Here is a 19,575-nt window from a genome sequence, read left to right as displayed (position 1 = left end):
TTGTGGCTTGTCTTTTGATTTTCTGAATAAGGTGTTTCAGAGTAGAAATCTTTAATCCTATAAAGTCCACAGTACTACCTTTTTCTTTTGTGGACTGGCTTTTTGTGTTGTGTGTTAAAACTCAAAGTCCATGGTCTACAGACCCAAACCCAAGATCATGTAGATTTGCTATGTTTTTGTCTATAATTTTGATAGTTTCACATTTTAAATGTCTGTCAATAAATTTGAATGAATTTGGTGTCAAAAAAAGAGACTCCCGAGTTTCCAGTGCATGGGGCACCAGTTCGATCCCTGGTCAGGGAACTAAGATCCCACATGCCCTGCAGTGCTACCAAAAAGTATATACATAAATAAACAAAATTTAAAAAGGAGACCCAGAGAGCTCCCTGGCCCCTTATACCATGTGAGGGCACAGCGAGAGAGTGGCTGTGTGCTGCCCTGAAGAGGGCATTCACCAGTACACGGCCTTGCCAGTACCTTACTCTTGGACTCCCAGATGCCGCTTGTTGTTCAGCTGCTGAGTCGTGTCCGACTCTTTGCGACCCCGTGGACTGCAACACGCCAGGCTTCCCTGTCCATCACTATCTCCCAGAGTTTACTCAAACTCATGTCCATCGAGTCAGTGATGCCATCCAGCCATCTCATCCTCTGTTGTCCCCTCCTCCTCCCGCCTTCAATCTTTCCCAGCATCAGGGTCTCTTCTGGTGTGTCATCTCTTCACATCAGGTGGCCAAAATACTGAAGCTTCAGCATCAGTCCTTCCCGAGGGGACACTGCAGGTGCTCCTATAACACCTGTCCACCCTCTGCATCACTGATGTCCCCAGATTTCCACAACTCCATGTGTCCCAGGCGCTGAGGGCCGCAGGGGAGGGAGGGGACGGTTCCACTCCCGGCTGTCCTGTCCTCTCTGCTCCAGTCTCGCCTCCTTTCAGGCTCAGAAAGAGCTTTCATACACACTTAGATATGCCTGACTGTCACCCTGATATGACTGTTACCCTGATAAGACTGTGTTTAACAGCCTGACATGACTGTCTGTCACCCTGATATGACTGTGTCTTAACACCTGGACATGACTGTCTGTCAACCTGATATGACTGTGTCTATCACCCTGATATGACTGTGTCTGTCACCCTGATGTGACTGTGTCTATCACCCTGATATGACTGTGTCTGTCACCCTGATGTGACTGTGTCTATCACCCTGATATAACTGTCTGTCACTGTGATATGACTATCACCTTGATATGACTGTGTCTAACACCCTGATGTGACTGTGTCTGTCACCCTGATACGACTGTATCTAACACCCTGATGTGACTGTGTCTGTCACCCTGATATGACTGTCACTGTGATATGACTATCACACTGATATGACTCTGTCAGACACCCTGATATGACTGTGTCTGTCACCCTGATACGACTGTATCTAACACCCTGATGTGCCTGTGTCTGTCACCCTGATGTGACTGTGTCTGTCACCCTGATATGACTGTGTCTGACACCCTGATGTGCCTGTGTCTGTCACCCTGATATGACTGTCTGTCACCATGATATGACTGTGTCTGACACCCTGATGTGACTGTGTCTGTCACCCTGATATGACTGTCACCATGATATGACTGTGTCTGACACCCTGATGTGACTGTGTCTGTCACCCTGACACGACCGTCTGTCACCATCACCCTGATATGACTGTCCAAAGCCCTCCAGTGGCTCCCCATCACCCTCAGGAGGAAGGCACAGCTGACTGAGCTCCGAGACCTGTCAGTGTGTGGCTCTGGCCCACGGGTCCAGACTCTCCTCTCGGAGCTGCCCTGGCCCCCAGAGTGACACTAGACTGTGGCCACCGAGAGCTACTGGAAATTTTCCCAGCTGTGCTGCCATCTCTCCACTTCTGGGTATTTGCTTTTGCTGTTCCCTCGACCTCTGTTGCTCTCTCTCATTTCACCTCAGTAATTCCTACTCATCCTTCCTGACCCAACCAGGTTAGGTACCCTTCCCCATCCTCCACCGCCCTGTACCATCCCCAATATAATGACAACCCCTTTTTGTCCAGAACCCACAGCGAGCAAGGCCAGGGCAGAGATTTGATCCCACATCTATTGGGCTCTGAAACTCTGGTCACTGCTTGGGGCTTCCTCAAAAGCCCCTTGTGGCCCTAATGCTTTGGAGCCCTATGATCCAAGTGCATAGCTGCTCCATGAAGATTTCAAAGATTCCAGTCCCCAGAAATCTGATCACAAACTAGGAGGAGTATAACAGTTATGGCTCAGGTTTCATGAAACAGAAACACAGTTCAAATAGGTTTAAGGCCAAAAACAAAAAGGGGGGAGGGCAATAAAATTGTGTTGGCTTATATAACATCCAAAAATTCCATACATATAGACACCTTCAGGTGTGATTTGATCCAGGAGCTCAGAGACTGTCACCAAGTACTGGTCTCTCGCCACATATCTTTGGGCTCTGCTAGCCTCCATTTTGTTTCACTCTAGGCATTCACATGGTGGCAAGATAGCCTCCAGCAGTTCCCAAACTATGCTCACCTCTCTAAAAGTTCGGTGGAAAAGTTGGTGCCTGCCTTTCTCTCACTTGTCCTGGCAAATGTCCCGGTCCTATTTGGTTAAATCTGATTGGGTGGCCTGAAACAATCACAGTAGCCTGGGGGGAGGGGGTGCTGTTCTGATTGGCTAGTCCTGAGTCACAGGATCACTCCTATGGAGCCAGCTTCCCCAAAACCAGGTAGAAGAGGAGTCGGGAGGAGGTGACCCATTCGGCTCCCCAGGAAAACTGGGTGCAGTTACTGGAGACAAGGGAGTGGATACTGGGAGAAGAGTGAAGGTTTCAGGGAAGGGTCCAGGCTGGTGACAGGTGGGTGTGTGGGGTGCTTCACGGGTGTTTCCTCACCTTATCTTCATCACTGTGCAAGGAGTTAACAACATCAGCTAGTGTGTCCATGGGGACACTGCTGGGCTCTTCACTTCCCTGATCTCAACTAGTCTTCACCATAATCCCATGAAACAAGTCCCCTGGTTCCCTGGTGGCTCAGATGGTAAGGAATCTGCCTGCCAACACAGGAGACCTGGGATTGATCCCTGGGTGGAGAAGTTCCCCTAGAGAAGGGACAGTACCCACTCCAGTATTCTTGGGCTTCCCTGGTGGCTCAGATGATAAAGAATCCGCCTGCAACTCAGGAGACCTGGGTTCGATCCCTGGGTTGGGAAGATTCCCCTGGAGAAGGGAACGGCAACCCACTCTAGTATTCTTGCCTGGAGAATCCCACGGACAGAGGAGCCTGGCGGGCTACAGTCCATGGGGTCACAGAGTCGGACACGACTGAGCAACTGAGCACACACAGACATGGAAGATAGAGGGAGATACGGATACAAACACACACATACATGTATCACTCTTGTTCTAGTGCTTTCAGGCTGCTATCACAGAACAGCGCAGACTGGGTGGCTTCTGCACAATGGAAATTCATTGTTCACAGCTCTGGAAGCTAGACGTCCAAGGTCAAGGCTGCAGCACGGTTGCCTTCTGGTGAGGGCCCCCCCCCACACCACCTTCCTGGTTCACAGCCAGCACCTTCTCGATGTGGCCTCACATGGTGTAAGGGTCTAGCAAGCTCTCTGGGGTCCCTTTTACAAAAGCGCTAATTCTGGTACCTGAGGGCATCTCCCTCATGACCTAATCACCTCTCAGCGATCTCCCCACCACCACCTCTCACACCAAGGCATCCAGCCTCGTTAGGATTTCAACAGCAATGTTGGGGAAGACGTGAATATCCAGACCATAGCAACTCCCTTTCTAAAGGAAACGTGGGGACTTGCCTGATGGTTCAGTAGTTAAGAATCTGCCTTCCAGAGCAGGGGACATGCGGTGGATCCCTAGTCTGGGAATAAAGATCCCACAGGCCTCGGGGCGACTAAGCCCGTGTGCCCCAACTACTGAGCTCACAGGCCATGACTACAGAAGCCAGTGCACCCTAGAACCTGTGCTCCCCGACAAGAGAAGCCACCGGAATGAGAAGCCCACGCACCACAATAAAGAAGAGCCCTCACGCTGCAAAGATGACCCAGCACAGCCAGATAAATAAACAGGACCTGAAAAAAAGAATGAAGTGTGTGTCTCCTTAAGAGGCTTTTCTAACTCCATCTGTTAAAGAGTAAGAATCCCCGAGTGAGACTGAATTGGTTATTCACTGCCCTTCCTAACACTCTTGACACCCAAGAGGGAAAAGATGGACCTAAGACACAGCAAAACCCCCAAAGACCTCCTTAACTATAGATCCAACAAGCTTTTAATACATTTCATTACAAAATAAAGTAGGATCCTTATTACTGAAGAAGCAAAGTACATTAAGATCCTGTAGATTTCAGTTCATTTCCAGCGAGACCTGGTTTGGCAATTACAAAACGTCAGGAGAAAGTTAAGGAGAGGTGGGGGAAGGGGCAGGCGTTGGTTGGTGTAAACAAACTATAAAACCCATTAAACTTTCCTCTTAGGCTGGCGGGTTGTTCCCAGAGCTATAAAAAGTTCAGCGTAAATTCCGAATGGTTGTGAGGTTTAAAAGGGAACACTTGCTTGTTGCCGGAGGAGTTCGTTTAAAAATAAACGTTTATTTATGTCTGGCAGTTTTTCCCTGACATTATCACAGGACAGAAGATAAATTTGGGGCTGCTGGCTCTGCATCTGATCCCACTACTGTCTCCCAGACTCCCCAGATGGGCCGCTGGAGAGGCGGGGCTGCCTTTGTGAAGGTGAGGGACCCTGGACTCAGATTTGTTCTGGTTCAGCCACTCAGTCGTGTCCGACCCCTTTGCCGCCCTGCAGACTGTCGCCCACCGGGCTCCTCTGTCCGTGGGCAAGAACACTGGAGCGGGTTGCCATTTCCTCCTGCAGGGGATCTTCTGGACCCAGGGATGGAACGAACCTGCATCTCTTGTGTCGGCAGGCGGGTTCTTTATCACAGAGCCACCAGGGATGCCAGGTTGCGCAGGTTCAGTTCCTAGGCAGGGAAGTAAGATCTCCCAGGTGGTCACTCCCAGTGCCTCTCTCCAGGCTGCACAGTGTGTGCGTGCGTGTGTGTGTGTGTGTGTCGGGGGCTCTGTGGAATGACAATGAACAGCACACGAGGGCCTCAGCCTCCCAGAATAAGTGGTTCTGGGGAAGGGCCACTTCCCACAGGGACCCGTATCTCATATTTACAAGAATGTTATTTCTGGGTTTGGCTGGGATTCTCTCTTGACCAATGAAACTAAAAACTATCATTATTTTCTTAAAAAGTAGTCCATCCTGTGGACTCGGGAGCGGGGAGGAGAGGGTGGGAGGAGCTGGGAGAGCAGCGCTGAGGTATGTACACGACCATGCGTCAGACAGTCAGCAGGGAGATGCTCTGTAGCTCAGGGAACTCAGCTTGTGCTCTGATGACCTAGAGGGTGGGAGGGAGGCTCGAGAGGGAGGGGACGTATGTATACATACAGCTCACTCACTTTGTGGTCAGCGGACGCTAACACAACATCGTAAAGCAACTGCTCCAATTAAAAACTAGACAAAAGGAGCCGATCCTCCTTGCATGTGAATTCCATACCTTCGAACTCTGCTACTAAGTAAACGGATTTATGCCCAACAATTACTCAAAATCAGGACTTGCAAGAAACCAAGTCTGACGACGTCTGTCCTGGTCTGTGCGCGGGTTGGAAAAGAATCCCCAGACGTGAGGCAGAATGAGAGAAGGATAAAGTGTATTAGAGCCGGCGACCCCATTAGAACAGCGGGCCGGCTCAGGGAGAGCTAACCTCTCATGAGCTAGTAGTCGATGTTTATAGGCTGGAAGGGTGGCATTAGGTGATCGGTTAGGGTCCTATAGGGTGAGTAATAGGGTGGGTATTTTACCTAATGTGGGATCAGGAAGATTGGAAGAAAAGCTATGACAAATCTAGACAACATATGAAAGAACAGAGACATCACTTTGCTAACAAAGGTCTGTCTAGTCAAAGCTATGCTTTTTCCAGTAGTCATGTATGGATGTGAGAGTTGGATCCTAAAGAAGGCTGAGCCCCAAAGAATTGATGTTTTCGAACTGTGGTGCTAGAGAAGACTGTTCAGAGTCCCTTGGACAGCAAGGACATCAAACCAGTCAATCCTAAAGGAAATCAACCCTGAATATTCATTGGAAGGACTGATGCTGAAGTTGAAGCTCCAATACTTTGGCCACCTGATACAGAGTCGACTCACTGGAAAAGTCCCTGATGCTGGGAAAGATTGAGGGCAGGAGAAGGGGATGACAGAGGATGAGATGGTTGGATGGCATCACCGACTCAATGGACGTAAGTTTGATCAAATTCCAGGAGCTAGTGGAGGACAGAGGGGCCTGGCAAGCTGCAGTCCATGGGGTCACAAAGACTCGGAGACGACTTAGCGACTGAACAACAACTTGGGGTCAGGGGATTGGCCGGTTTAGATCTGTAGATCGTGGCAACAGTTGCTATGGGGCTTGGTCAGTTCCAGGGATTTTTGTCCTGTGACCTTGGTACAGGGCTCCACAACACCCTGCTCTTGGACTTTCAGCCTCCAGAACGGTGACAAATTAAACCTCTGTTTGTCTCCCTCCTGCTGTAGGCCCTGCTCACTGTCCCCACATCTACAGAAGTAGGGATGGGGGGGGTGTGTATTCCAGCCAGCAAAGAACCTGCACCCCACCCCCTACTGCGGTTCCTAAAGCCTGGGTCTAGTCCCACCCCTGCCTCTCCCCCGCTGTGTCACTTGGGCCAAGCTCACTCACCTCTCAGGGCCTCACTTCTCCCGACTGTAAAATGGGCTCATGCTTTGGTCTGCTCTGCCTTCTCGCCTGGGTGAGTGTGCTGGTGAAATAACATAATGGGGCAGCATGATCCCATCATTAAACAATTCATTCCTAATTTCCCTATTCATCCTGAGTGTTTCCTGAGGGGAAGATGACTCACGAATTCAGCCGCCCCCCCCCCCCGCCCCAGAGCTCTCGCTGTGGGGTGCAGACTGCCCCGTTCATCCCAGGATTTGTCCCTTCCTTTGTTCAGGGGCTCATCTGTCACCTGTTTTATCCAGGAATGTTACCTGAGCCTCCCGGGCGCTCAGGGCAGGGCCGGAGACCCAGGGGAGAGCGCAACGCCCTCGCCGCCCTGCAGGATCTCCTTAAAGACCAGACAGAAAGAAAGTGTTAATTATTATTTTGAGTAATAATTATATTGGTGCTACAAAGGAGCCGGGGAGCTTTGGTGGGGCACAGCTAGGTTTGCTGCCAAAGGAATCCTCGCCCTTGGGCCTGGGAAGTAGGGTAAGAATTTCTTTCCTCCCTTGCTTATTTACTCTTTCAAGAGCAGGCCTCAAGCAAGGAGCTGGCAACCACTGGATCTGTGTTGACGAGTTCCTCACCAGAGGGTGGGAGGGGCAGCCACACACCCACAGAGATGGAGAGAGAAGGGACACTGTGGACGCTCAGATGAGGCCCTTCGTCCAGGTTTATTGCAGTGGGCATGGTCTGGGAGGGCTTCTTGGAGGAGGTGGCATGACTTGATCACTGATCAATAGGTACAGTATTACCGGGTGAAGAAATGGAGGGAAGACATCCAGCAAGTCCTTCTTTCATTCTAAATTCCTCACCCATAATGGCAGTACACTTGAGCGCTGGAGAAATGGCCGCTGTGTGTGGGTACTGCATAACTCATCAACGTGATGTTATGTGTATAGCTACTTAATTTGTGAGCCCAGGGAACAGTGAACATGCAAAGTCTCACGTTAAAAAAAAAAAAAAAGCATTAAGAATTTGAAGATGGGTCTAGCATCTACCGAAGTCAACTTCAAATGCAGATTTTCACAATATTTTCTTATCTCAAAGGGCATCTGAAATATACCTCAAGTGATATTCTTTAATATCACTGGTGTTCATTTTTTTTAACATTAAAATACCTCAATTTACACCCCCCCCCCAAAAGAGAGAATTTGAAGATGGGACTTTCCCTGAGGTCCAGTGGTTAAGAATCCACCTTGCAATGCAGGGGGCACGGGTTTGATCCCTGGTTGGGGAACTAAGATCCCACACGCCATGGAGCAACTAAGCCCTGCACGGCAACTACAGAGTGGCACGCTCTAGAGCCCGTGTGCCACAACTAGAGAGTCCGAGCACCGCAGCCAAAGACCCTGCATGCCGCCACGAAGACCTGAAGCACCCAAATAATGATGATGCTACATATGCCTATAGAGAGAGAATTTGAAGGTGGTCTGTGTGCTCAGTCCCTGGGTCCTGTCAGACTCTTTACCACCCCGTGGACTGTAGCCCGCCAGGCTCCTCTGTCCACAGGACTCTCCAGGAAAGGATACTGGGGTGGGCTGCCATTTCCTCCTCCAGGGGGGTCTTCCCAACCTGAGGATCGAACCCGTGTCTTTTGTGTTTCCTGCATTGCAGGTGGATTCTTTACCACTAGTACCACCTGGGAATACATCTGTGGGCTAGGTCACCTACAATTCAGATGAAAACGCTGATGTGTTGTAGCTAGGGAGGAGGGTGTGCGGTGGGGGCGGGGAGCGGGTGATGGTGCTGGAGGGGATTCTGAACCTTGATGCACCCACTGTGCGACGCTGGAGCTCCAGATGGACCCAGAATCTGTTTGCCCTGTCCTTCCCCCCCAACCCCGCCCCTGTCCTGAGCCTGCCCCGGCATCTGTCTTTATATTAATAATCATATACAAGTGCTCAGCACACAGGAATCAGACAAGGGATGAGCAGAGGAGAGTCTGTGGGGAAACAGGGTATTTCATTACATGGCAGCGGGCTGGGGGTGGGCTGGGGTGAACTTTGCATCTGGGTTGGGCATGCTTTCATTACTGACTCAACCACAGGTAAAGTGAAAATTAGCTAATGTTTATCTGTGCTGTGCTTAGTTGCCCAGTCGTGTTGGACTCTTTGCAAACCCATGGACTGTAGCCAGCAAAGCTCCTCTGTCCTTGGGGATTCTCCAGGCAAGAATACTGGACCAGGTTGCCATGCCCTTCTCTAGGGGATCTTCCCAACCCAGGGATTGAACCCAGGTCTCCCACATTGTGGGCAGATTCTTTACTGTCTGAGCTACCAGGGAAGCCCACTAGGGAATGTTTATCTACTGATTCCTTACTCTGCTAGGCAAGCCCTCGCACTCCTGATTTGCCCCAAAGCTGGAAGAATCCTGGGTCTATGAAGGGGTCCTGTTTTGTGGGAACTTGCAGGCTGGGGTCAAGGGTTTAAGTTGTTCTTGGTTTTCTTTGCCTTGCCCTGCAGGATGCGGCATCTTAGTTCCCCAAGCAGGGAATGAACTTGCGCCCCCTACAGTGGAACCTCAGAGTCTTAACCACAGGACCACCAAGGAAGTCCAAAGGTTTAAGTTTTAGGAAGAGCCTTCTGAGGAATGGATACACAAAATGTGGACTATTCATACGATGGAATATTACTCAGCCTTAAAAAAAGGAAGGGAAGTGTGACACCTGACATGACAGGGGTAAACATTATGCTAAATGAAATATGCCAGTCACAAGAGACAAGTACTGTATGAGTCCACTTACATGAAGTGCCTAGAATATTCAAATTCATAGGCAGAAAGTAGAATAGGAGCTGCCAGGGGCTGGAGGCAGGGGAACGAGGGAGTCAAGTGTGGCCGGGTTCAGTTTTGCAAGATAAGGAGTGTTTTAGAGATGGACGGTGGTGATGGTTTCCACAACAACGTGAATGTACTAAATACCATCCAACTATATTCTTTTTGGCTGTACTGCGTCGCTTGTGGGATCTTAGTTCCCCCATCGGGGATCGAAACCATGCCTCTGAAGTGGAAGCGTGGAGTCTTAACCACTGGACCGCCAGGGACGTCTTTTAGATTCATTGCCTAAGACCGTAAAAACTGGGGCGAAAGCAAGTTTCTTTGCTGGGGGGAGGGGCAAAACATTCTCCTCTGTCCAGCTCAAGGTCTGAAATGCCTCTTAAAAAATCCAAGTGGAGACGTCGAGTGGGCAATCGGAAGTGAGTGGGAACAAAGGTCAGCAGGAAAGACTCCGGTGTGGCTGGAACCCACTGGGCAAGAGGGGAGCGGTGGGCCAAGGTCCGTGAGGCCACAGTGAGGAGGGTGGTTTCCACTCGCTCTCGGACAGGAGGTTCTGACTCAGCCACTGACCACTTGTGAAACCAGGGGGAAAGTGTCCGTGTGGTGAACGCTGGTTACGCGCCAGCCACTGTCTCACCCCATCTGCGCACCAGCCCGGGAGGGGGAGGTGGAGGCGGAGGTGGGGGCGAGGGGCGTGTCCGCCTCACCCTTCTCGAGGACACGAGGAAACAAGTGTGGCCCGGGCGATGACTGAGCCGGGGTCCGCGCGGATCCCGGGCCGGCCTCGGTCTTGGGCCCGTCTTGTGCACCTCCTTCCCGGGTCTGCGATGGGGAGGCTGCGGCCCGGTCCCCGGAGGCCAGTCGAGACCTTGCAGACAGCCCCCTCCCCGACTCTAAGGCGGAGAGGCAAACGGAGTCCAGGACCCGCGCGCCAGGGTCACACCGCAGAGCAGGGCGCCGGGCCGACCCCCGGACCGCGCTCCCCGAGGCCCGCCGCCGCGCCCGCGGGGCCAGCTCGGACCCCGCGGCGTCCGCGCGGGGCGGGGAGGGTGACGCGCGGCCCGTTGTCAAGGAGACGCAGCGTGCAGCTCTGATTGGCGCGGAGCTCCGGCTCGGGCCCCTCCTCTCCGCCGGCCCACTTCTGGGCTGCAGGGGCCCCGTTTCCGTACGGGCCGCTCCGGTTTCCACGGCAACACCGCCCTAGCTCCTCCTCCCTCGGCCCGTCTTCTCGGCCCTTCGGTGCGTCTGCGCCTGCCCGGGGTGGGGTGCCCGTCCGCGCGCGGGCCCGGGCGTAGACCCGTGTGTGTGCGTTGTGGGAAATGTAGTCCAAAACCTGGCGGCGCCTCGATGCATCTTGGGAAATGTAGTTCTGGGGCCGGTGGCGCCTTCCGGGGACTGGCGTGAGGGAGGCGGGGGTGGGGTCGCCGAGGCGAGGGCCAATGAGAGGCCGCCTTTGCCGCGATGCTCCCTGGGAGATGTTGTTCTGGGTGAAAGCGGCGCGGTAGTTGTGGGGGGAAGCGGCCGCCGGGCGTCTCGGAGGGTTGAGGGGAGAGGGATAGGCGCGTTTGGCGCAAAGCCTGCCGGGGCATGGAGTCCTGGTGAGCGCTGTGCGCATGCGCGAGGTGGCGAAGGGGTCTTGGGGAACCTCGCCCGGGAGAGTGAGGTGAGCGAGGGGGGCAAGGAGGGAGGCGTCGGAGGCCGGCGGGACGAGCTTCGGGGAGGGGGCCGGCGGGGGGGCCCGGGGAGGGAGGAACGGCGGAGGGCGGGGAGGGGATGAAAAGGGGGCCGGGGTCTGGGAGCGCGAACGGCGGTGGGGGGCTCGGGAAGGGGGAGGGGTGCGAGTCCCGGGGGCGGGGAGAGGAGGGGAGGGGGCGGAGGACGCCGGGGGGCGGGGAGAGTTGGAGACGGAGGGGGGAGGGGAGGGGGAGGGGAGGGGGCGGAGGACGCCGAGGGGCGGGGAGAGTTGGAGACGGAGGGGGGAAGGGAGGGGGGAAGGGAGGGGGGAGGGGAGGGGCGGAGGACGCCGGGGGGCGGGGAGAGTTGGAGACGGAGGGGGCGGGGAGAGGGAGGGGCGGGGGGCGGAGGACACCGGGGGGCGGGGAGAGTTGGAGACGGAGGGGGGAGGGGAGGGGAGGGGAGGGGGCGGAGGACGCCGGGGGGCGGGGAGAGTTGGAGACGGAGGGGGAGGGGGGCGGAGGACGCCGGGGGGCAGGGAGAGTTGGAGATGGAAGGGGGCGGGGAGGGGGAGGGGAGGGGACTCCGGCGGGGGTGGGGGAGGGGACTGGCGGGGGAGGGTCGGAGCGGGGAGGGGGAGGGGACTGGCGGGGGCGGGGGCGGGGGCTGGGCCCTGCCTGGGAGTCTGGGGGCGCCGGCCGGGACGGACCGGGTCCGAGAGGTTTGCGGAAAGGGGCTCCGGGGAGGGGGCGGGCCTCCGGCGCGCGGGTCTCTGCACATTGGGCGGCGCTTCGGGGGAGCTGCGCCTTCCCCGGGCCGGGGTCAGCTGCCCTCCTCCTTTCTCTCCTGCTTGGGGACGCGTGCCCCCACCCTCCTCCCGACAGCCTCACTGGTGGGCGCCCCGCGCTGCAGGGCCGTGTTTGCTCTCCTTTTCCGCGGCGGCCCCCGCCGCCCGCCTTCTGTTTCCCCTTTCAGCCCCTGCTCCCGCGGGTGCTTGGGTGCAGAGCCGGCGCTTTTGTTGGAAGCGGTGTCCCCGGCACCGCACAGAGTGACGGGAGTGGGCAGGGTGGACGCTGGTGGAAGACCGGCTTGGCGCCGCCGCGCTCGCCCCGCAGCATCTTTGTTTTCCTTACGTCTTGACTTCCTAGCTGAGACGCCTGGGTTGGTCTGACTTTCCCCATTTTGCAGCCCCGGGGAGGGAAAATTCACAGCGTAAAAGGTGGAGAACCTTGTCCTAGGACGAGTCGCTGCGAAGGTGACCCTTTGGTCTGAGTAAATATTTGTCCGGTGGACCGGTGGCTCCCTGGCAGGGCCCACTGTGCCCCTGCCCCCGCCGCGGGGGACTCGTGGAAGTCTCCGGTACACATTGTTGGGTGTCACGTTTGGGGAGACACTGCTGGCGTCTGGGTGAGAGAGGCTGCAACACATTGGCCAAGTTAAAACTGGTAGCCAGGCAGGCAAGCTCCATCCAGAGCCTTGTCTCATTTGTTTCTTCCCGTCTTTTTTTTAAACATTTATTTTATTTTTTAACAGTCTCTATATTTTATGTTTTTCAACTGAAGCATAATTGCTTTGTAATATTGTGCTGGCTTCTGCCATACATCAGCGTGCATCAGCCATAGGTATGCATATATCCCCTGCCTCTGGAACCTCCCTCCCCTTTTTTGTATTTTTTTAAAGCTTTGTTGATGGACATATAGTTGATTCACAGTGTTATGTTTCCTTCTGCTGTCCAGCAAAGTGATGCGGTTAGACACTGCTGCGTTCTTGTTTCATACTCTTTTCCATGATGGTCCATCGCAGGATTGACGATGAACCGTATCGTGATGGACTGGGATCCTGTGCTGTGCAGTAGAACCTTGTTTGTTTGTCCTGGGTATAACAGTTTGTGTCCGCTAACCCCAGACTCCCACTCTGTCCCTCCACTCCTCCCCTTGGCAGCCGCGCTTTAAGGCCAGTGTGAGTTCAGTCCTTGCCACTTACTAGCTGGCTAATCAAACCAGCTTAAGTCGGAGAAGGTCCTCGGTACACAGCAGATGGGCACAGCTGTGCACCCGTAAAACTGTTGTTTAAAAACAGACAGGCTGTGAGCCAGTGGTCTCAAAGGTTTTAAGCTCAGGACCCTTTATACCTTAAACAATTTTTGAAGACACTCCCCAAAGCACTTTTGTTTATATCTCTGTGTCATCAGAAACTAAGGCTGAGAAAATCTCATAATAGTAAGGCATTTAGAAATAGCAGTAGTTGACTTTTTCACATGTTAACATGAATAACACTTTTTTGTCTTCTTTTTTTTTTTTTTTAATTGGAGTATAGTTAATTTAGGGCTTCCCCAGTGGCTCAGCTGATAAAGAATCAGCCTGCAATGTGGGAGACTTGGGTTCAATCCCTGGGTTGGGAAGATCCCCTGGAGAAGGGAACAGCTGCCCACTCCAGTGTTCTGGCCTGGAGAATTCCGTGGACTGTATAGTCCCTGGGTTCCCAAAGAGTTGGACACGACTGAGCGACTCACTGTCATAGTTTATTTGAGGGGCTTCCCAGGTGGCGCTAGTGGTAAAGAACCCACCTGCCAATGCAGGAGACCTAAGAGATGTGGGTTCAATCCCTGGGTTGGGGTGATCCCCTGGAGGAGGAACTAGCAACCCACTCCAGTATTCTGGCCTGGAGAATTCCGTGGGCAGAGGAGCCTGGTGGGCTATAGCCCATGGGGTGTGGAAGAGTCAGACACCACTGAAGCATGTACCCATGGAGAGTTAACACGCACCCATGGAGAGTGGATTTGCAGTATTGTGTTTCTGCTGTAGAGCAAAGTGCATCAGTCACACATGCACATACCCACTTTTTTATAGGTTCTAGTTGTATGTAGGGCCTTCCGGAGTGTTGAGTAGAGTTCCCCCTGCTATTCACTAGTTTCGTATTAGTTACCTGTTCTGTATATGGTAGTGTGTATGTGTTAATCCCAATCTCCCAGTTTCTTCCCCCCCCCGCCGCATAACGGTTTTTAAATGAAGAATAACCATGTTTTCCACAATGAAAAGTTGGAAGCATGGCATCATTTTCCTTTGCACATCTCAGCATGACCTGAACAGCTGGGTTCCCACGGGCGCCTCTGCTCTCGGCAGAGGCCCTGGGAAGGCCCCCAGCACGCTCGGGAGAGACGGAGGCGGGGACAGGGACTGGTAACTTCTCTGGGTTAGGAAGCGCATTCTCACCTCGAGGTGTCCCCGGAAGGAACTCCAGGTTCCCTGGACCGTTTGAGGACCGTGGTTCCAGGCCAGGGTTTATTTGGGACTGCGTCCTTCTCTGCCGGGGTGGGGGGCCGTTCTGGGCCCTGCAGGGTCCCCCGCAGCGTCCCCAGCCTCCACTGGCTGGGTGCCAGCCGTAGGCTCCCCGCACCCCCATCTGACCGTCAGAAATGTTTCCAGACCATTCCAGATGGCGCCTGCCCGGGAGCCCCTGCTCAGGACTGAGGCTCCTGCCCGTCTGTGCCCCCCACTTCGGGAAGAGGAAGAGGAAGTGGGGGTCTCCCTGGGTGGGAATACTAGAGTGGGTTGCCATTTCCTACCCCAGGGGCTCTACCCGACCCAGGGATCGAACCTGGGTCTCCTGTGTCTCCTGCGGTGGCAGGCAGATTCTTGACCCCTGAGCCACCTGGGGAGACAGCCCCGTGGCTCACTGGGAGGGTGGAGGGTCTCACAGTCCGCAGCTTCTCCCAGCTCTCGGGGGGCCCCGTGAGCTTCGAGGCCTGATCAGCGCAGACCAGGTGGCTTCAACCACAGACACTTGCTCCTCGCGGCTGGGGAGGCGGGGGTCCGGCCGGGATCGGTGCAGGTGGACGGGGGTCTGGCGAGGGCCTCTCCCTGCCTGCGGACCCTGCCTTCCCTTCCCGCTGTGTCCCCCAAGTCAGAGCCCCACCCCGACGACCTCACTTCACCTGCACGTCCTCCTCAAAGCCCCGGCCCCGCATACAGTCACGTTGGGGTCCGAGAGCCCACCTGAGCCCCAGGGGTGGAGGGGGACACGGCCGTGTCCACCCTGGTTAGTGAGGGAGAGGCGGGGCGGGGAGTGCTTGGGAGCCGGCAAGGTCCGCCTCGGGGGTGCGGCGTCGGGGGTGCTGATGACAAGGCCCGGGTGCCTGGGCACCTGCGACGGGCCGGGGGCCTCCGTGAGCGCGCCTTCACTGGGTGCTCGCCGGGAGGACGCAGGAGGGGGAGAGGGGACAGGGGCCCACACGAGGCGGGCGAGCCCTTCATCTGTGGGGGAAACAGGCACGGGGCGGGGCGACCAGCCGTCCCGCGTGGGGGCCCCCGCGGAGCGCGCGCTCACCGCGGCCTCTCCCCGCAGGTGCCGTGACCCCACAGCCGGCCCCATGGAGGCGCCTGGCCCGGGCCCCGTGAAGCAGGAGCGCGGCGCCGCCGAGGGCCTGACTGCCGACTCGCCGTGGCACCGCTTCCGCCACTTCCACCTGGGCGACGCCCCGGGGCCCCGCGAGGCTCTGGGGCTGCTGCGCGCGCTCTGCCGGGCCTGGCTGCGGCCCGAGGTGCGCACCAAGGAGCAGATGCTGGAGCTGCTGGTGCTCGAGCAGTTCCTGAGCGCGCTGCCCGCCGAGGTGCAGGCCTGGGTGTGCAGCCGCCGGCCGCAGAGCGGCGAGGAGGCCGTGGCGCTGCTGGAGGAGCTGTGGGTGAGCCCGGGGTCCGCCCTCCTCACCCGCCCTGCCCCCTGCCTCCGGCCCCCGGGTCCCCCCTCCCCTCCCCCATGCTCACCCCCTGTCCTCGCCCCCCTCCCCCCACGCTCACCCCCTGCCCCCAGCCCCCCGTGGAGACACCCCCCGACAGGGTCCACAGACCCTGAGGTCCAGGGTGTGTGTGTGGGGGCGTCAGGCCGGCGGTGGCAGGAAGGGACGGTGCACAGGCATCCTTGAGCAGACTTCGGGAGAGGGTCAAGGACAGAGGAGCCTACTGGGCTGCAGACCATGGGGTCGCATAGAGTCGGACACGAATAACCACTGCCCAGGCCCACCCTTCTGACACTCCATGCAAATTCAGGGTCCCGGGACTGACCCTGTCCTGCTCACCGCTGTGGCTGGTCCCGGCCGAAGGGCACGGGTTGACTGCTGAGGAGAGGCAGTAGGGAGAGGTCAAGAGGGTCCTCCCGGGACCCAGGGGGTAGCACCAGCCCCGGGCGACAGCATGTGGCGGGATGCACGGAGGAGCGGCCGCCGGAGTGCTCCCGAGCCTCCCACCTGGAGGTCAGCCGGGCTCCAGCCCCCGATGGCAGTGCAGATGTGGGTGCCGGCATAGCCTGGAGCCTCCGCTGTGAGTTAGGTCCTCAGAGCGTCCAGCGTGGCCCCAGGCCCCGGTCTGGCGGGACCAGCTGGCCCAGCGGTCCCAGCCCAGCAGGCGAGCGCAGAGGGCAGGCCCCTCTCTGGGGCAGGCCGGGTCCAGCTGCACCCGGAGGGTCAGCCCCGTGGCCTCAGGGCTGTAGTGTGACTGGCCTCCCGCGCACTTGGGAGTTGGCCTGGGCCAGTTTCTCCCTGCGGCAGAGCTGTCCGTGGGATTCTCCAGGCAAGAATACTGGAGCAGGTTGCCATCTCCTCCTCCCGAGCATCTTCCTGAGCCAGCGATCGAAGCTGCGCTGGGAGGCGAATTCCTGACCACAGGGCCACCTGGGAAGACAGTCCAGGGTCTCCACCGGGAGGTCCACACGGCCTTTCCAGGGGAGGTGACTTCACACAGACGCCTCGAGGAGCAGCGGCGAGAGCGGCAAGGAGCCAGAAGCACTGTCTCTCGGACCATGGACCTCTGGCGGGGCCATGCTGCTCAGAGCCATCCACGGGATGAGCTGGGAAAAGCTCCTTAGTTTGGTCCTGAGTTTAAAGTAGCCTGTGTGTTTTCCTTCTGCATGTTGTCTTGGAGCTGGCACAGGGCATCAAGAAGCTAAAGGCAGGGTTAAAGCGGCCCCATCAGTGGTCTGTCTGCCGGGTAACAAACGGCCCGAAGCGCGGTGGCTCAGAGCAGTAAACGGTCAGGGTCTCTGCCGCCCGGTGGGTCGGGCCGGGGCGGGCCCCTCAGGAGGCTGCCAGGCCGTCCTCACCTTTCACCTGGAGGCCACTCGGGGCTGGAGGACCCACTGCGGAGGTGCTCTGTGGGAGGACGCAGGAGGTCTTGGGCCTGGCCATGTGGGCCAGTCCATGGAGGCCCAGCAGAGGGTGCCCCCGTCCGGCGGCAGGACCGGGAGGGCGGGCGGCGGGGCTCCGGCTTCTCAGCTGGCCACGTGGGGTCTCTGGTTCCAGGGACCAGCGACGAGGGCACCTCAGGATGCCACCGGAGGCTCCAGGGTCGGCGTGGGAGAGGAAGCCAGTGGGGCGACGCCCTCAGGTGAGCACCCCTCCTTCCTCACCGCGCTCCCCGCACCGGGGAACACGCTCCTCCCTTGTCCGTCACTCACGCGTTCAGTGGACCGACTCCCACGTGCCAGACCCCGCCCCGGAGGGCCCAGCACACGTGGGCGGGGTCAGATAGTGCTGGCATCGCACAGCTGCCTCGAGACCCCGGCATCGCCAGCCTTTCCCCAGCAGCAGGAGCCCCGGCACAGAAGAGATGTGGCCCACCCGGGGTGGGCGCCTGCCGAGCCAGGGTTGCTCCCGGAAGCCTGACACCGGCTCTGCACCCTGGTTCTCAGCCAGGCGCCTCCTTGGCAGCCTCTGTCCATCCCCCACAGCTTGTCCTTCCCCAGCCGCCGGCCCATCCACCTGTCCCCCAGCCTGCCCCCCATCCATCCACTAGTCCGCCCACACCCCCCATCCATGAACCATCTTGTCTCCCCATCCTTGAACCAGTCTGTCCACTGCCCCATCCATGAACCAATCCGTCCACTCCACATCCATCAATTGGTCCGTCCATGCCCCATCCATGAACGATGCCGTCCCCTCACCCATCCACGGGTCCGGCCACCCCCCATCCATGAACCATGCCGTCCCCCCGCGTCAACCGGCCTGTGAAGCGACCCAGCTGATGCATCCCCTGTGCCCACTCATACACCTGCCCATCCATCCCGGCTGTGCCCGTGAACCACCCTGCCCCCCACATCCATGAGCCAATCCATCCGGTCCATGGCCGCCCTGCTTCTGCGCCTCTGCCTGCAGGAGATGCAGCCACCGGGGCTGAAGAACCGGCGACGGCGGACGCCCAGGCCGCGCGCCCCTACAAGCAGGAGCCGGGCAGCCCTCCGCCAGCGCCGCCAGCCCCGCCGGCGCCCGGCCTGCCCGCCTTTCAGGCGGCCCCGGGCACCACGTCCTGCCCTGAGTGCGGCAAGGCCCCGCTGAAGCCGGCGCACCTGCTGCGCCACCGGCAGAGCCACTCGGGCGAGAAGCCGCACGCCTGCCCCGAGTGCGGCAAGGCCTTCCGGCGCAAGGAGCACCTGCGGCGCCACCGCGGCACGCACCCTGGCGGCCCGGGCCCGGCCCTGCGCCCGCTGCCTGCGCGCGAGAAGCCACACGCCTGCTGCGAGTGCGGCAAGACCTTCTACTGGCGCGAGCACCTGGTGCGCCACCGCAAGACGCACTCGGGGGCGCGGCCCTTCGCCTGCTGGCAGTGCGGCAAGGGCTTCGGGCGCCGCGAGCACGTGCTCCGCCACCAGCGCACCCACGGGCGCGCGGCTGGCGCGGGCGGGGCGGCCCCGGGCCCCGAGGGTGCCGCGCCCTTCCCGCCCTGGCCCTTGGGGTAGCGCCGGCCGTATGCCCGGCGCCTCTGCCCCGGGGCCCGAGCCCTGTCGCGTGATGCCCCGAACCTCACTCCCCGGGTCAGTCCTCGCCCCGCCCTCGTCCTTGCAGCCTCTGCGGCGCGGGGGCGCCTCCGCGGCCCTCCCCACCCCCTCCCTCTCCGGGCCCGGAGCCCAGAAAAGGACCTGGGCAGGGGCGGGGCCCCGGGCTGGAGAAGGCCGGAGGGAGGGGACCCCGGGAGACGGGCCCGCTGCTCCTCCCAGGACGGATGGATTGCGGCACGGCTCCGACAGGACGGGTTGGGTTCCGGCAGAGGGATCCGAGGTCTGGCTCCTCGTGCTGCGACCTGCCCATCAGGCAGGCCCGAGGCGGACAGACGCCTGCTCCCAGGGCGCGCGCCGGAGACCGCCGCTAAGCAGCCTCTGGAGCGTGTTGTTAATAAAGCTGCTGACGAGTTGTGCAGACCCGGTGCCTGCGTTCTGTCCGAGCTGCTGTCCGGAGAGGGGCGTGGTGGGCCTCACCGGGGACCCTCCTGGCTGGCAGGGCCCTGGGAGTCTGGGCGCAGCCCAGGGCCCG

At 58.1% G+C, this 19,575-nt stretch overlaps 2 protein-coding genes and 1 long non-coding RNA gene across 9 annotated transcripts in view; 1 reads left to right on the top strand and 2 right to left on the bottom strand.

Moving 5' to 3' along the window:
* The window catches only part of LOC145514421 (uncharacterized), a 259,999-nt gene that overhangs the window by 19,287 nt on the left and 221,137 nt on the right, over nucleotides 1-19,575 (bottom strand).
* On the bottom strand, nucleotides 4,601-10,644 carry LOC145514474 (uncharacterized). 2 transcript variants are annotated; one of them, XR_014060169.1, is made up of 3 exons: nucleotides 9,574-10,644; nucleotides 7,097-7,173; nucleotides 4,601-6,864 (listed from the first exon to the last, which is right to left on the bottom strand). It is a non-coding gene; the product is annotated as an uncharacterized LOC145514474 (long non-coding RNA). The 2 variants fall into 2 exon arrangements; XR_014060170.1 differs by having other exon boundaries at nucleotides 10,313-10,642.
* ZNF444 (zinc finger protein 444) lies at nucleotides 10,636-19,461 on the top strand. Of its 6 annotated transcripts, none has more exons than XM_081512296.1 (4): nucleotides 10,636-10,844; nucleotides 15,624-15,960; nucleotides 17,572-17,656; nucleotides 18,424-19,461. In XM_081512296.1, exons 2-4 carry the CDS (start codon nucleotides 15,649-15,651, stop codon nucleotides 19,002-19,004), a joined length of 978 nt encoding a protein of 325 aa, XP_081368422.1. In that variant the 5' UTR covers nucleotides 10,636-10,844; nucleotides 15,624-15,648; the 3' UTR covers nucleotides 19,005-19,461. The 6 variants fall into 6 exon arrangements, with proteins under 6 accessions (XP_081368422.1, XP_081368421.1, XP_081368420.1 ...); XM_081512295.1 differs by lacking the exon at nucleotides 10,636-10,844 and adding an exon at nucleotides 10,977-11,092; XM_081512294.1 differs by lacking the exon at nucleotides 10,636-10,844 and adding an exon at nucleotides 11,092-11,268 and having other exon boundaries at nucleotides 18,427-19,461.

The sequence above is a fragment of the Giraffa tippelskirchi genome, chromosome 7 (assembly GCF_054371585.1).
Source record: "Giraffa tippelskirchi isolate mGirTip1 chromosome 7, T2T-mGirTip1v1.2.pri, whole genome shotgun sequence".
Lineage (NCBI taxonomy): Eukaryota > Metazoa > Chordata > Mammalia > Artiodactyla > Giraffidae > Giraffa > Giraffa tippelskirchi.
The sequence above is the reverse complement of the archived record's forward strand: the minus strand, read 5'-3'. Positions and strand labels throughout refer to the sequence as shown.